A 17,537-nucleotide genomic window follows, 5' to 3' on the forward strand; every position below is an offset into this window, starting at 1 on the left:
TGGAGGCGACCATGCAAGGTGCCAACCTGCTCAATCGGGAGCAATTAGGGGTTAAGTGTCTTGCTCAATGACACTTCGACACGCTGCCCGGGAGGAGCGGGAATCGAACTGGGAACCTCCGGATTACCCGACAACTGCTCTACCTCCCGAGCCACTGTCGCCCCCAAAGATCATTGACTGTACATGGCTTCACGACGATAGCATCAAATATGTCATCGGGTGATGACATATGCTGCTAAGATCAGACACCCCAACCTCCCCATCCCCCCTCTCCTTTAAAAATTTGCATCATAACATCCTCCATTTAATTCCCACTCTCAGGTCTGCCCTGAAATGATGCAAATCATGTCTCAAAGACTGTCAGTGTCTCTGGTGTGGCAGGAATAAGGAGGAGCTAAGTGGCTGCTTGCTGGCCACATATCAGGATGTTTTCCTCGACACTGTAGTGCCAAAAAAGAGCATTAGGACATTATATAAACAACAAACACCACATCACACCTGAGAAACATATGCATAAAAAAAAAGCCTTCCCTGATCAAAGATATAATGGAACTGAAAGCAGTTAAAAGAAAACTAAAGGAAGAGCGAGAACAAGATAGTCTACACCAGGGGTCTTCAATTAAGTTTGGCCGAGGGCCACATTTTTTCCAAGCCATCGTATGGAAACAAAAACAATGGCTAATTTAATATATATTGATAGTGAAAACATTTTAACTCTGTGACAGACCACCTTATAACTAAGACATACATTTGTGGCAGAGGCAGAGAATGGACAAAATAAACGAGCTGCATAGGTGGCATAATAAACTGTAAACGACATACACATTTGCACTGAACATTATACCTTTGTCTTTTTGCCATTTTATTATAAAACCAGAGACAAGCGCCCATCTCTTATTGGTCTATCTTACATTACGCGCAACCAATGCGTCGATCTGACAGCCCTTTCTGTGGAGCGCACTGGACTATTGAGAAACAATAGGAATTTTCTATTGGTTCTCCCAGTCCACGTGACCATTTCTAGCATTTCCATTGTCTATAGTGACAGACATAGATATATGATAAATGGATAGATACAGTGGATTAGATGCAGTCCAGGGAAAACAACCAATCTAGATATTTCAAGATTCTATGCTTTACATCCACGCATTCTCTGAGAGATGCACACAATTTTGAGATGACAATCGATTCCGTCTTTATCACAAACAAATCCAAAGATATTTAATGTTTTACAAAACATGTCTAGTGTTGCGCCCGGCTTTAGAGGGTTAAAAGCCTAATTGTATTTTTTATTTAGTCAATAAGTGTCTCGTTGTAATTCCTTATATACCTAATGTAGCGCATCTTCTTGAAGCAGATTCAGCTTTTTTTGCTCTGATTTGACTTCAGTTTAATTGCATTGTTACTATTCACATGTGTGGTGCCGTCACAGTCATATATAAGTAAAGATAAAGTTTGAATGACTTACTGAACTGGTGTTTTAATTTCACACCACACATGTGGTGTGGCTGGTTTGTTATTTCAGCACCAGGCGCTGTCCACCGACTTTTTTCATGTTGAGCAAGCGCTACATTGCACCTCGCTGCCTATACCTGTTATTCACTCTCAACATGGATAAAACAAAGTATAATAAGCATTATTTAGGTGGTGGTAGTTTCTCTATTTGGACATTATAGCTAACATATAGCCTAGCCTAATTTGTCTGATAAAATTTTGTATTTTTTTTTTTTAATAATCTGAGGGGCCAGATATTATTGCTGGCGGGCCAATTCCGGCCCGCGGGCCGCCTATTGCCGACCCCTGGTCTACACTGTACGAAAAAAAATCTCCAAGAAAACGGTAAATGTCTGGCATCAATGGTTGCCAAATACTTACTGTTAAATTACAGTAAAATCAAATACATTTACAGATTACAACCTTTACATTTACTGTATTTTTATGGCATTTACACTTAAAGTAGAAAAACAAAAGTAATGTGTAAAATAATACAGTGAATTTCCCGTGAAAAAACATACATTTTTTACAGTGTATATGTCAGAGAAGCTTTTACAACTAAGAACTCAAAATAACTGTGGGACTGACCAACCTGAACTCTGACGAGAGGGAAATGTGCTGAATGAACTGGAGAAAGCAAACAAACTCAACAATTTCTATAAACGCTTTGATTGTATTGATGAACGTAGAAACCTATCAATTATATTGACATGTGATCCTTCACAGGATAGACTAGTAATTGATCCAAGGCTGTGGTTTTTAAAATGTTGCAAACTAAGAAGGCTCTTAGGAACATGCCAACATTTGTGGAACATTGTGCGTTCAGTAGAAAGCTATCTGGCTGCACGTTAGCCTAGCTTAGCACAATGAATGGAAGCGGACAGTGCAGGTTAGCCTTCGGGAGAGGTGTTAGTTGGACAATGCCTAGGCTAACCGGCACTGTCCGCATCCATTCATTGTGCTAAGCTAGGCTAACGTGCAGCCAGAAAGCTTTCTACTGAACGCACAGAGAGGAAACTGGTATATCTTCGTGTCTCTCTCTGGAGAAGATGGTAAGCTAATTTCCCAAAATGTTGGTGTGTTCCTTTAACACATTTGCTGATGAGTTGACTCCAGCCTCGAGCCTCTGTTCCAGCTCTCGGTTGATACAGTACATTCCTACAATGCTGTCATTATTCCGATGCCAAAAATACCTTGCCCACAGGAAAATAATTATTCCAGAGCGATAGCACTGACATCAATAGTGATGAAATCCCTTGAAGGCATTATGGTAGAGAATCTAGGAAGTGAGGCACCACATATCTTAGACCAATCTGCTCTTACAGATGGAGACACTGATGATACACTAAACACTACAACACACTTTATTCTAAAGCGCCTGGAAAAAAGGTTTACGGACATTAGCTCAGCAGGTGATACTATACAGGTACGTCCTCAGACTGTTAAACAAGCTGAAACAGATGGAGGTGAACCCCTATATAATCAGATGGTGCCATGCATTTCTCATAGGAAGACAACAGCAGGTGAAAGTCAACCTAACTCTCTCTGACATACAAGTTATTAGTACTGGAGCTACTCAAGGCTGTGTGAGATCCCCCCTTATTTTCACAATATACTGTATACAAATTATTGTAGAACACAAACACTTACATTATCAGGTTTCCTGGTGATACAGCCATACTTACTTTACTGACAAAAGAGTCAGACATTGCTAATAATATTATAATTTTTATTATTATTATAATAATATTATTATATATCAGTTAGAGATAGAAGATGTTTTGCAGTGGTGTGAGGGGCACAACCTGATCATTGAAACAACAAAATAACTGGTCTTTGATCCCAGGTCGTAATCAACGGGGAGAGAGTTGAGCAGGTAACAACATACAGATATTTAGGTAGATATTCAGGGTCCACAGAATGGATAAAAGCATTATGTTATTGTTCTACAGGTTGGCCACTGACATTGATTTATTTATTATGGCATCACAATGTCGTTTGGTAACCTATCCATTAAACTCAAATCCCAACTTAAAAAGATATATATATATATATATATATATATATATATATTATATATATATATTATATATATATATATATATATATATATATATATATATATATATATATATATACTATATATATATAGTAAATGTGCACATATAAATATAGTTTGAGCTGAATAAATAAATAAATAAATAAATAAGAATAACAGGAAATTTACTTGGGCCCATTTAGAATTTACAGTATGTTGTCAAGGTGGAAAACGTCTATTAAAAACAGAGTATGAACAAACCTCAGCAGATACCATAGAAACAACGGTCTATACACTGCAGAGTATTAGCAAATTAGTCAGATGATAGCCAATATTGATGGTTTGGATTTTAATCGGTGAAGCCAACCCTGATTTGCATAATCCTGCTTCGTAAAATTGCCTCAATCAAACGGACAGGATTAAAAGAACCTCTTGCAATACGCCCGTTCCCACCTACCCCTTCCATCAGACCTACTGTGCCTCTGAGTCACAAGGTTACCCCCCCCCCCCCCCCAAGAAAAACCCTTTACTCCCCCCAAACAGAGTGAATGTAGTTGATGTTTCAAGCATTGTCAGTCTGCCGGAGGGACGGAGCAGGGCCTAGAATTCAATCTCTGAAGACAATACAGTGGGAGAAATTACTTTGGAGGCAGCGCCACTGTACTAGAAGTCCTCTTTTCATTGCTTATTGGCCTCGTAGAGAGTTTGGCCTCATCAATGCCAAGGAGCTCCGTCCAATCTGTTTTCTTTCCTCTCTCTCTCTCTCTCTCTCTCTTCTCTTCTCTCTCTCTCTCTCTTCTCTCTCTCTCTCTCTCTCTCTCTCCTCGTCTCCTCTCTCTCTTCTCTCTCTCTCTCTCTCTCTCTCTCTCTCTCTCTCTCTCTCTCTCTCCTCTCTCTCTCTCTTGCTCTTGCTCTCTCTCTCTCTCTCTCTCTCTCTCTCTCTCATCTCTCTTCTCTCTCCTCTCTCTCTCTCCTCTCCTCTTCTCTCTCTCTCTCGCTCTCTCTCTCTCTCTCTCTATCTCTCTCTCTCTATCTCTCTCGTCGTACATTTAGCTTTATTCAATGCAAAAAAAAAAAAGCTGGCGGGCGCCTTCTTGTACGCTGTGACCTGCTGGGGCAGCGGACTGGAGCAGGGGACACAAACAGGCTAGATAAGCTGGTCAGGAAGGCCAGTAGCCGTGGTTGGGGTGGAGCTGGACTCTAGCGAGGGTGGCGGATAGGAGGAACCTTGCTAAGCTCCAGGCCATCAGGGAAAACCCCTCCCACCCACTATACACAGACTTGGCTGACAGGAGGAGCATGTTCAGTGCTAGGCTCACACTACCTAAATGCACCACTGAACGGCACAGGAAGTCCTTTCATTCCAACAGCCATCAGATTATACAATGCATCACTGTGCCTCACTGCATCACTGAGCACAGAGTGACAGTTACCATCTTCCTGGACTCTTACTTTTGAAAAAGCACTGTGCAATAGGCTACTACACCTACTGTAGACCTCAGTATATTTTTACTGTATTTATTTTACTGTATATTCTATTCCATTTTTATTCTATTTTATTCTACTCTTATCTTAGGCAATTTGATTGGTTTTTGTTATTCTTATTCGTGACCTGTTCTGTCTAAATGTTTAATGTTGAGCGATTTGCAGTGTCAAATTTCCCTCGGGATAATACAAGTATTTTTATTCTATTCTATTCTATTCTATTCTATTCTATTCTATTCTATTCTATTCTATTCTATTCTATTCTATTCTATTCTATTCTATTCTATTTATTCTATTCTATGCATACTGCTGGAACAACCCTTTTCACACTGACTTTGTCCTCAGCAAAAACATGGTTTCATATTCCAGGTATTTGCTTGGATATATGTACATTGTGTGACCTGTCAAACTTAAGACTCGTAGCTTTTTGTCAAAGCCTTCCTTCTATCCAATATTTTTTTTGTACTATGTGTGTACCTGCTTTTCCACTCAGTCTATAATGTGACCAGATGCTTTGAATAACGACACTTGTTGGATTTAATTTAGCTTATTATTTTCGACCAATTTAGTCTGTTTTATAAATGGGCTGGGTGTTTTGTAATGTAATAGATAAATTGTTTTCTCCTTTAAACCATTTTAAAAGGTTGATTGTTTTTTCGCCAACTATAAATTTAAATGATGTTCCTATTGAGAATGTATATAACTAGTGTAAAAGCCTGTAAACAGAGAAGAAGCGTGGAAAAGAAACAGTGGGTTGGAAATCATTTTGTAAGAGTTCTGTAATGGAAATGTATAAATAATGTGATTGGGTTTGGTTTATAACATAACTATTAACCTAGATGAAACACCAGCTGTGCTAATTCACAATTAACATAGGCATAATTCTGTTGGCTAAAATAAAATAAAATGATTGAGTGAAGTTTGTTTAAACAATGTTTTTAGGCAACATTGTTTTTTAAACGTCTAAAACGTAGGAAAAACCTTGTGCAGTTGTATAGCTCCAGCATTAAGTATGAAACCTTTAACCCTTGACCTTACAGATTGTAACCAATGAAATGTCTCTTTAAACTTTAAAGGCAACAATGATAACGAACGCCTGGCGATTGCTAGACAGCGAATCCCATATCGACTTGGTCGAGTAGTTGACGAATGGCTACTCGACAAAGGTAAAAAATACATTAAAATGTCAAATAAAATTATTTTATCATAATCAAGTAATACTTTGTAAATAATTCAGTAAACCATAAAAAATAAATGTTCAGTAAAAATAATAATATTAAAAAAAAAACATTTGAACAGTTAAATGTGCACTTTTCATAATAATGTATTCTTCCTTTTATAGATGTCAGCTGTTTTAATCCGTGTTTTCCTGTCAACTTCAGGTTAAAGGGACTATATTAACCTAAATCTACTTCCTGAAGTAATATCAACACTGTTAAAAATGTCTATAAATTATAGTAGCAGATTGACATATTTTGCAGTAAATAACTAAATAATCCATTTAAAAAGTCCAGTTAAATCATTATAGTTGATATTTTCAGTGTTATTTGAAAACACATATAGTATACTTGTATGTGCTTATTTTAGTGTTGATCATTTGATCTATTCTGATTAAATGGATAGCAATGATAAATAGAATGTAATATGATTTGGCATCAGAATTGAGTCCCTTTAACAGACATTGTAAATATGTATAGGGGATTAAGAGCAAATAACTGTATCATAAAACATAATTATTGCATGCTTTGTTTTTATAGTCAATAACTAATTTATAATTGTCACTTAAAATGTGCAATGATCCTTACCATTTTATATTATTTAATCTATTTATTTATTTGTTGGTTTGTTTTTCTATTTTCTATTTGATTTCTTCCGCCTTTTAATGAAGTTGTTGCTTTTATGTCATTTTGTTTGTCATATTCCCAACCATGTCGATTCTAATTATTTTCCTTGGTTGCTCTTGCTAAAAGGCAGAACGTTTGCAAAATTCTTTCAAGTTTTGGTCACTTTCCCATAAGAATTCACATAAGGAAGCCTCAATTCTCTCACAAAGACAAATGTATAAGCGTTGTAGAAACACTCCTTTGTACTGTTTCCCTTGAGGATCCGTGTGCAAGATCCTGAACAACTTGCAGAATTAGATGCAGTCTGCAGAGATTCTACTATGGCTACCACTGCACATCAGTCAGGGCTACTGGAAGCAAAGTGGTCTTACTGTAGAAACACTATTGGGTGATAGAAAAGCCTGTTTTCCAACCATGCCCATTATCTTCAAAGCAATGTCTCACAGGCAAATTGACCATTCATAATCACTTTCAAGTTCATCCGAGCCAAAGTTATTATTGCAATTGCAGTTTAGTTTCTTGCTTTCAAATTATATCACGTGACTTAAAGAATTTGTAATCTGAGTCGATTGCCCTTTTAGCAAAGTTACATTGATTAAAACAAATCTTGTAAATGTTTTGTTTTTCCCCCTTTATATCTTTTGGTTGAATTTGCTTTCATAAGCATCCCCCCCGCCATTATAACTGCAATAAATTACCAGGGGCTGCTTCTGGCAACGGGTAATTTATTGGTCTCATTAGCCAGTGAGCAAATAATCTGTCTTTCTGTCTTTTTTTTCTCTCTTTTCTTTCTTGTTATGTAAAAGGGGCTGAGCGACTTCAACATATCTCGTATATATGTAACGCTGTTTTCCCACAGGGCGGCAGCTCACAATCTTCAACAGCCAAACCACTATACAGATTGGAGGCTGGGAGCGAGACCGGAGTCGATCCTTTCAGGGCCAGCTCTCGGGCCTCTACTATAATGGCTTGAAGGTGTTCAATATGGCCGTGGAGGGGGACCCCAACATTAAGATCCAGGGCAGCGTGCGGCTGGTAGGCGAGTCGCCCTCCTCCATCACGCCACAGTCGAGCGCTACCGCCAACCGCTCCGAGACCTCCACCTCCATCATGGAGGTCACCACCACCACGGCGTCCAGCAGGCGGGTCAAGCAGACCACTCCCAGGGAACCTCAGCAGGTCAGAGAACCACATTGTGTTCCGCTCGCTGGGTGTGTGTGTGTGTGTGTGTGTGTGTGTGTGTGTGTGTGTGTGTGTGTGTGTGTGTGTGTGTGTGTGTGTGTGTGTGTGTGTGTGTGTGTGTGTGTGTGTGTGTGTGTGTGTGTGTGTGTGTGTGTGTGTGTGTGTGTGTGTGTGTGTGTGTGTGTGTGTGTGTGTGTGTGTGTGTGTGTGTGTGTGTGTGTGTGTGTGTGTGTGTGTGTGTGTGTGTGTGTGTGTGTGTGTGTGTGTGTGTGTGTGTGTGTGTGTGTGTGTGTGTGTGTGTGTGTGTGTGTGTGTGTGTGTGTGTGTGTGTGTGTGTGTGTGCGTGCGTGCGTGCGTGCGTGCGTGCGTGCGTGCGTGCGTGCGTGCGTGCGTGTGTGTGTGTGTGTGTATGTTTTGCTTTATCCCCTCATGATGTTTTGAAGAAGTCTAAATCTTCTGCATTTGTTTGGTATGATCTCAAGTGCTGCCTTGGTTATGTCATACTTTCTGTCAGTTGGTTAATCTTTTCATTCTCCTGAGCTAGAAAAAAAACAAAAGGGGAGTGATTCCATTGGCCTATCAGCAAGACATTGCAGCAAGCACGCTGTCGAGCAAGTCTCTTTCTGAAATAACATGCAACGTGTTCTGGTGGTAGTCATGTAGACGTCGAGCAAGTCTCTTTCTGAAATAACATTCAACGTGTTCTGCTGGTACAGTAGTCATGTAGACGTCGAGCAAGTCTCTTTCTGAAATAAGATGCAACGTGTTCTGGTGGTAGTCATGTAGACGTCGAGCAAGTCTCTTTCTGAAATAAGATGCAACGTGTTCTGGTGGTAGTCATGTAGACGTCGAGCAAGTCTCTTTCTGAAATAAGATGCAACGTGTTCTGCTGGTACAGTAGTCATGTAGACGTCGAGCAAGTCTCTTTCTGAAATAAGATGCAACGTGTTCTGGTGGTAGTCATGTAGACATCGAGCAAGTCTCTTTCTGAAATAACATGCAACATGTTCTGGTGGTAGTCATGTAGACATCGAGCAAGTCTCTTTCTGAAATAACATGCAACGTGTTCTGGTGGTAGTCATGTAGACGTCGAGCAAGTCTCTTTCTGAAATAACATTCAACGTGTTCTGCTGGTACAGTAGTCATGTAGACATCGAGCAAGTCTCTTTCTGAAATAACATGCAACATGTTCTGGTGGTAGTCATGTAGACATCGAGCAAGTCTCTTTCTGAAATAAGATGCAACGTGTTCTGGTGGTAGTCATGTAGACATCGAGCAAGTCTCTTTCTGAAATAACATGCAACATGTTCTGGTGGTAGTCATGTAGACATCTATTCCATTGTCTTCGATTGTCTTCCATTGGTACGATTATTATGTGTATTGTAACTAGGGTTGGGTACCGTTCACATGTGAATCGATACCGGTACCCAACAAAATGTTTTATCTACCTACCTCAGTTGTAAAAAAAAAAATTGTCCAAACATTATTTATTTGGAACAATTTGTTAATATAATATAATATCCCAGCGAGCATTGTCTGCATCTAGCTTTGTAAAGTGTACGTGTGTTTTCGGCTTGCCATTGCCCCGACGTCATCGGACTTTATAAAAAAAGAAATGTATTACCGAAATGTGGCACCGGTGGATCTCACGTGAATCGGTACTCGGTAGTACCAACGTGATTTGGTCGATACCCTTAAAAGTACCGGATTCTGTATCCATCCCTAATTGTAACACATAACTGAATCCTGATTATCTCTCAAATGACCAATGGACCAACCAGAACCAGACCATTCCTTGTTGTTCCAATGGCTGAAAAGAGAATATCATTATCTTCAAAACAATGCCTCTTGGGGTTGCTGCAGCAATGGTACATGTGCCACTTGGTAGAAGCTTTCATCCAAAGTACTGTGACTGCATACCGTATATGTGTAAGATGACCCTTTACCCTGACAGAGTGCCTTGCTCCTCAACCCATTTTGCTATACACGACCAATAACATACAATATGTAATAGTTGTCAAAGCAGTCAAAAGAGGATCGGTAATGCAGCCTTTATCAACTATGGCCCAAAACTATGGAACAAACTACCCCAAAACATCAGGGAAGCCAACTCGCTAGACATCTTTAAAAGACATCTCTTTGCTCAGGCATTTCACTGATAGATATCTGCTACCACCTAGTGGCAAGAGGAAACATCAGGGATATCCTGACACAACTTGTACTCTTATACACTGCCTATCAAATTCATGTGTCGGTTATTGCACTTTTTACTTCTTACCGATGACTATTTTAAACTGAATCATTTTAAACTAGTTTTATTATTTGCTAGATCCAAATGTGAAACACTGTGATTAATTGTATTACTGAATAGAGAGCCTATTAGGATGCTAGATCCTAATGTGAAACACCGTGATTTACCATACCTTGCTATGCTCGCTCATGCCTGTATTTTTTATGTCCGTTCTATTTTATAATTTTTAGACTATTTTTAAACTGAATCATTTTAAACTATTTTTATTATTTGTGTTACTGAAAACTGTAAGCGGAGAGCCTATTGGGATGCTAGATCCTAATGTGAAACACTGTGATTTGCCATACCTTGCTACCTGTCTATCTTTTTATGTCCGCTTATGCCTGTATTTTTTACTGTTGTGAAGCACTTTGAACTGCAACCTCTGTATGAAAAGTGCTATACAAATAAAGTTATTATTATTATTATTATTATTATTATTATTATTATTATTATTATTATTATTATTATTATTATTATTATTATTATTATTATTATTATTATTATTATTATTATTATTATTATTATTATTATTATTATTATTATTATTATTATTATTATTATTATTATTATTATTATTATTATTATTATTATTATTATTATTATTATTATTATTATTATTATTATTATTATTATTATTATTATTATTAATAACAAACACTACAGATACAATTAATAATTTTAAAATGTGAATATGAATCTGCTTAGCTTGTCCTATCCAACCTAAGTATGAATAATTCAAGTGGACACTGGATTTCAAAATGCAACTTGATTCATCAGTATTGATGTATTGGCATGGGAATTGGCTCACACACATAGAGCATGTCGATTGACAGAGGAACCATATTAATGGGCTTAACAAATCTATGCTCGTCTAAAGCAGGTTGCAGGCCTGTACCAGGATGGGTCCCAACATTATAAGAATAGTAGTAGTGGTTTTAAAGTCACAACTGTTGTTTGTCCAAGGAAAGCAACAGTTGTGATTGGAGGATCAAGAACAGAGGGTGGGGTTTGAGACAGGTCAATAAGCCTATGTCCCAAAATGAGGAACATTTCTCATGTTGGTTCCTCGGCTGAGAAACGAGCCCCGGAGATACATGTGCCACAGTAGGTCACTGTGTGACTTGTTCTATCATGGAGGATGTCAGTGCGTTTTCATAAAGACAGCTGCTTTGAATCGACCGGCCACTGCTTGTCATTCACCTTAACAATGATTGCCATTGGAGGCGGTGCGTGTGCGTGCAGACTGGCCGTCTGGATGTCGGCAAGGACTGCATTTAGGTCACCAAGAATAGAGAAGTGGCTCCTTCCATGATTAAGTTGCCTTTGTATTATGACAAGGAGAGATCCTAGGAAGGGCCTAGGAGTGGAGTGGTGGCGGTGGTGTTGTTGTTATAGAAGGAAGAGAATGGGCTTCATATCCCGGAGGGCGTGTTCCGTCTACATGCTCCAGAACAACAACATGAGTCAAATGAAAACACAATTAAGGCACAAGGTGTTTAAATTGGCATAGATTTTAAGCCCTGTGTGTGATGGCATGGATGGAAAGGATCTTTGTGGATGCAAATTAGAGACTGAATTGCTTTTCTTACCAAACTGATGTTTCAAGTTTCAAGTTTGTTTATTAATTGTCATAGTAAAATACAGAATACTTATAAAGTATTCTACTTATATAATACTTAAGTATAATACTTAAAAAGTATAAAATAGAAAAGTCAAAAGTACGTCAAATAAAGTGTTCAGTCAATATTAGGGATGTCCGATATTATCGGCATTAAAATGTGATATCGGAATATATCGGTATCGGTTTAAAAAAATAAAAATTATTTTACATTTACATTTCTATAACCTTTAATTACCCAGGCAAGCAAGTAAGAACAAATTCTGATTTTATTTATTGTCAAAAGTATGCATAATGTTGTGTTAATTCCACAACAAGAGATATGTAATGTTAATTACCTGAAATTATTTTAAAAAATTGGTGGGGGAAACCCTGCATATATCGGTATTGGTTGATATCGGTTGATATCGGTATCGGAAATTAAGAGTTGGACAATATCGGTATATCGGTATCGGTAAAAAAGCCAATATCGAGCATCCCTAGTCAATATACAATACAGAGTAAAAAGAGTAACAGTGAGGTACAATGCAGAAATGGGATGCGGTACAAACTGCTATAGTGGACTGGTCATTGTCGTGCGCACCGACTAAAATGGAGTGAACACTTCAGATCACAATAGAATGATGAAGTGGCTGCTATGGACAGATGTACCTCAAGAACAGACCATTATTGAAGTTATCATTATATGAATCGATCAATATTAGCAACCAGCGCTTCCACCAAGGCCTCCACAAATCATGTTAAACCCAGATTCGGCTCAAACAAGGGACTAAACACGTTTCGCAATTATGCCACATCAATGTGGAACGCCCTACTCACAGCTGTAAAGGAATGTGAATCACTACCCACCTTCAAAACCACTCTCAAAGAACACCTACGGGAGACTGCAATTCGAAACTGGCCCCTGTAAATGTCCTAACCCAACCCCCTCCAATGTACAGTAAATTACCAAGTATGGTTTTGTCAATTATTCCAATGTACAGTATTGCTTGTACAGTTGTACAGTGTCCCCCACCCACCCCTCCTACCCAACCCCCCACCCCACCCACGAACCACCTCCAATGTACAGTCCCCACCCCCACCAACCCAACCCCACCTCACCTACCCAACCCCCTCCAATGTACAGTTTCTACGTCAAATGTATATACTCTCTTTTCTGGACTATTTTTGTATCACAAACAGTACTGTATTTGCAAATCTGGTATGTCATAAATGTATAGATGTAGCAGTACTGTCTATCTATATGTCGTGTGTGTCATATTTATGATGAATTGAAAATGGGGGACCCTGATGCAAACAATACAAACGTCTTTCTCTGGTCTGCATCCCCTTAACAATTGTATGTATTGAGCTGTAATGTACTGTTCCCATTCTGCAATCTGTTAATAAAGTTTTCAATCAATCAATCAATCAAAGCCTAACAATCTTCCCACTTTGCCGTGACTTTCACACACAGCATTTTACTGGGTAGATGACGGAAACGAGAGTTGCTGATATTTCCAGTCTCAACCCAGTATAAATCCATATACCTGTAGTGGTGCTAAAGGAAAGGTCACAGGGTCACCACAATCAACAGTCACAATTTTGTGACTGTACGACTAACGCGGCCGTCCGCAGATACGGCCATTTGAAAATGGATGATTTGGCCTGATGGTGGCTAATATTAACAGCAGATCTTGTGACAGTACGGATGGCGGGGTCAGGGTGTATGCTCATTTGAAAATGGAAGTTTTGGCCTGATGGTGGCGCTAGAAGAAAGGTCATGGGGTCACCAATCAATCGTTTGACCAAATAAAATTAAATAGATAACTAAGTAACTTTAGATAACGAATATCAAATTAATGGATGGCAAAAGCCTGCATGCAGTGGCGAAATTCCCCATGAACGTACTCCTCTTCCAAAACTAGAATACTGACAAGAAATACAGCAAATACTGCACCACAACCCTCACACTCTTGTATATATCTTCAACTTTTTTTTTTTTAAAGATATCCTATGTTTAGCATTCACTTGTATTTAAGTTATTCATCCCAGTCAAGTATTGTGTGATTGTGTGATTTTTGGTGAAGGGCGGACTGGCAAACTAAGTTATATTTCGTATGGCTATCGTGTCCCGCTCAAGCCTATTGAGATACCCCGTATCTCCTTGTACCTAGTGTACACCACCACGAACAATTTATGCACCCACACCTGACCGGGTCCCGCCTCTGTGGAGGCGTAGCCTATAAGATCATGGTACTGGTCACCAAACACCCTTCCTCTATTTTCGTTCCATCATACTGGATGCTGTGCACCTTATGTAACTAGTAGTATGAAAAGATTAGAGAAGGTTCGTAATGTTGAAAGCTTACCGGAGGTTTGCTTTTCCCTGGCATTTTCGGAGCATGTTTCAGCGACACATCGGGCTGGTGCTGATGTTTCCTCGGCTGACGACGGCAGACCGAGGGGCAGCGTACAAGGTTTGACTATCAAGTCGGCTTGTACAAAGGTAAGGCCTGTGTCATTAGGCATCAATGTCAGTATTGGTAATGCTGTGGAGTATGTTTCGGCGCCAGGGCCGGGGCGGCTTGGTGATCGTTCCACTGCAGTGGACGGTTTCCTGGCAATCCTGGAGCATGCTGCTAACGTTAATGCTACTACTGCTACTTCGAGTTTGGTAAAACAAGCCGTCGTCACTTTGCCGCGAGCAGCCCGCTCCCCGTTCAATCCTCTCTCTATTACCCACGGAAGCGGTGCTCTGATCGTTCTCCTTTGGCTGCGGGCCGCGAACCTTCATTGAAGCGTATGCGGCCCCATTCTTCACTTCTCATGGGGACAGGGGCTGACACCCAGTTGATGGCTGAGCCTGGGTCTGTCCGTGAGAATGTTCCGTTGCGTGGTTCCTGCACCACACGTTGTGTGTTGGATGAGCCTGGTGTTATAGCTGTCACTAGCCACAGTGGTCAGCTGGGGGATTCGAGGCCTCTTCTGTTGAATGCACAGCAGGGGTTACCCCGGCTTCGCCTTCGCCAGGCGGGGTATCGCGCTGGTGCCTCCCACTCCCGTCACAGCGGCAGTGGTCTGCAAAGGAGAGGCGAGCGTGATTTCGGTGGTAGCAATATCACTGCAGGGCTTCGGCGTGTAGGAGCCCATGGGGTCCTCATGCCTTGCGTGTCTAGCTGCGGAACAACTCCTCAGCATGCGCTAGAGGGGTGTTCAGGGGGGGGTGTGTGTCAACCAGTTTGATGACAGCTTCTCCCGTATCAAACCGGCCCTTTCTGTCGGGGTCCCCCCTTGGGTGCGTCGCACAGCGGGAGGGACTGGGCCAACTATCTACTGTTCCTTGCGGCCCAGCGTCAGTTGACGGCGGGTGCGCTGTGGGATTATTTTCACATTTGGCAACAAGAATGCCGTTTGGGGGGGTGGATAGAGAGAACGTTGAGGGGGGGGGTTGTTTTGCAGTTTGCACAACCCCACCCTCCGTTCTCAGGTTTGGTGCCGACCCTATTGTCAGGGTCAGAAGCAGTGACAGCCCTGGCCGATGAGATCCAATCTCTGTTGGCGAAGCAGGCCGTCGTCGTGGTTCCGAGAGAGGACGCGATGTCAGGCGTCTACTCCCGTTATTTTCTGGTACCCAAGAAAACAGGGGGGGTCAGACCTATACTGGATCTGTCCGCGTTCAATCGGTTGATTGTAGCGAGACCGTTCAGAATGTTGACCGTCAAACTCCTTCTGCTTGCTGTCAGGAGGGGAGACTGGTTCACCTCCATAGACCTGAAGGATGCGTATTTTCACATCCCCATTTACCCTCCTCACAGGAAATTCCCACGGTTCCTGTTTCAGGGCATAGCGTACGAGTACCAGAGGATGCCGTTCGGTTATTCTCTGGCTCCCCGCACATTCACCAGGTGCGTGGCGACTGCACTGGAGCCCTTACGTCGTCGGGGGTTACGAGTTCTATTCTATCTCGACGACATTCTACTCCTCAGTCGTTCGGAGGAGGTTGCCAGGTCTCATACCAGGCTGGTGGTGGAATTCCTCACCAACCTGGGTTTTGCTGTGAATTGGAAGAAGAGTACCCCTCTTCCCAGTCAACAGGTGGAGTACTTGGGCTTGACGTTGAGGTCAAGGCCCATGATTGCAACCCTCTCAGAGCAGCGTCGGGTGGTTCTCCGTCACGCGCTCGGGGGTTTCCGTCTGGGAGGGACGGTCACGGCGCTGCAAGTGATGTGTCTGCTAGGCATTATGGCATCTGCTCACACGGTGGTTCCTCTTGGCCTCCTCTTCATGAGGAGGATACAGAGGTGGTTTCTCTCTATGAGAATAGATCCGGTGAGGGACAAAAGGAAACGGTTGACGGTTCCTTTGTCGATATGGGGAGATCTCGCCCACTGGAGGAGGCTGGGTATCCTCACCATTGGGGTCCCCATAGGCAGCAGGAGCTCACACGTCACGGTATTCACCGACGCCTCTCTCACGGGTTGGGGAGGGACGTGTCGGACCCACGCAGTAGGGGGCAGCTGGACGGGTCATGCTGGACCAGCTGCCCCGCATATCTATGTGTTGGAGTTGGAGGCGGTCCTCCTGGTCCTCAAACGGTTCGACCACCTGGTGGTAGGCGAACACGTTTTGGTCAGGACGGACAGTATGACGGCAGCGGCGTATATATCAACAGGCAGGATGGGACTCATTCCATCCGCCTGCTCCGGGCGGCGGTCGAACTTTGGCTATGGGCATCTCGCAGGCTGCGCAGTCTGAGGGCGCTCCACATTCCTGGTACAGAGAATATGGGGGCGGATATGATGTCTCGGGCGGTCCTCATTACGACAAGTGGGAACTCAACCCGACATAGTCAGACAGATCTGGGATCGGTTCGGGGAGGCCTCGGTAGATCTGTTTGCGTGCAGACGCTCTCACAAGTGCCCCTTGTGGTTCTCGCTCAGTCGAGCAGATCATCCCCCCTTGGGGGTGGATGCCTTCTCGACCTTTCCATGGCCGCCCGGTCTTCTGTACGCCTTTCCTCCTTTCTGTTGAGTCAGCTGTTGGAGCGGATACGGAGGGAGCGCAGGACGGTGATCCTGGTCGCGCCGGACCGGGGCAAGTCAGTATGGTTCCCGGTCTTGATCCAGCTTCTGGTCGCTCCTCCTTGGGTCATTCCTTGGTCGGCGACAGCCCTCTCACAGCACGACGGGTCACTGTTCCAGTTTCCGACGTTGGGCCAACGGCTGTTGGTGTGGCTGGTGGGAGGGTGAGTCTGGAGAGGATGGACCCTTCGGTGGTTGATACCATCCGGCGTGCGCATGCTCCCTCCACTGTCGCGGTTTACGCGGGCAGATGGCGTGCGTTCCAAGAGTGGTGTAAGGCGGGGGGCCGGGACCCAGTCTCCTGCCCCCTGGATGCTGTCCTGAGTTATCTCCAGTCACTCCTTGATAGACTGTCGGCTTCGACCGTGAGGGTATATGCGGCAGCTATATCCTCCTATCATGAGGGGTTTGAGGGGACTGTCTTGTTCAGCCACCCTCTTGTGAAGCGTTTCCTGCTTGGCGCTTGACGCGTTAAGCCGGTGCAACGCTCCTTGGCTCCGACTTGGGATCTTCAATTGGT

General features: G+C 42.3%; 1 protein-coding gene across 1 annotated transcript in view; it reads left to right on the top strand.

Moving 5' to 3' along the window:
* Nucleotides 1–17,537, top strand: part of LOC311234125 (neurexin-1a-beta-like) — a gene marked incomplete at both ends in the record, with an annotated part of 153,088 nt that overhangs the window by 19,912 nt on the left and 115,639 nt on the right. Inside the window, 2 exons of the mRNA XM_084321242.1 lie at nucleotides 6,094–6,183; nucleotides 7,721–8,040. Of these exons, the coding sequence (XP_084177368.1) occupies nucleotides 6,094–6,183; nucleotides 7,721–8,040 (410 nt within the window). The remainder of the gene's footprint in view (nucleotides 1–6,093; nucleotides 6,184–7,720; nucleotides 8,041–17,537) is intronic.

This window comes from Notolepis coatsorum, assembly GCF_963971535.1.
Source record: "Notolepis coatsorum genome assembly, chromosome: 9".
Classification (NCBI taxonomy): Eukaryota; Metazoa; Chordata; class Actinopteri; order Aulopiformes; family Paralepididae; genus Notolepis; species Notolepis coatsorum.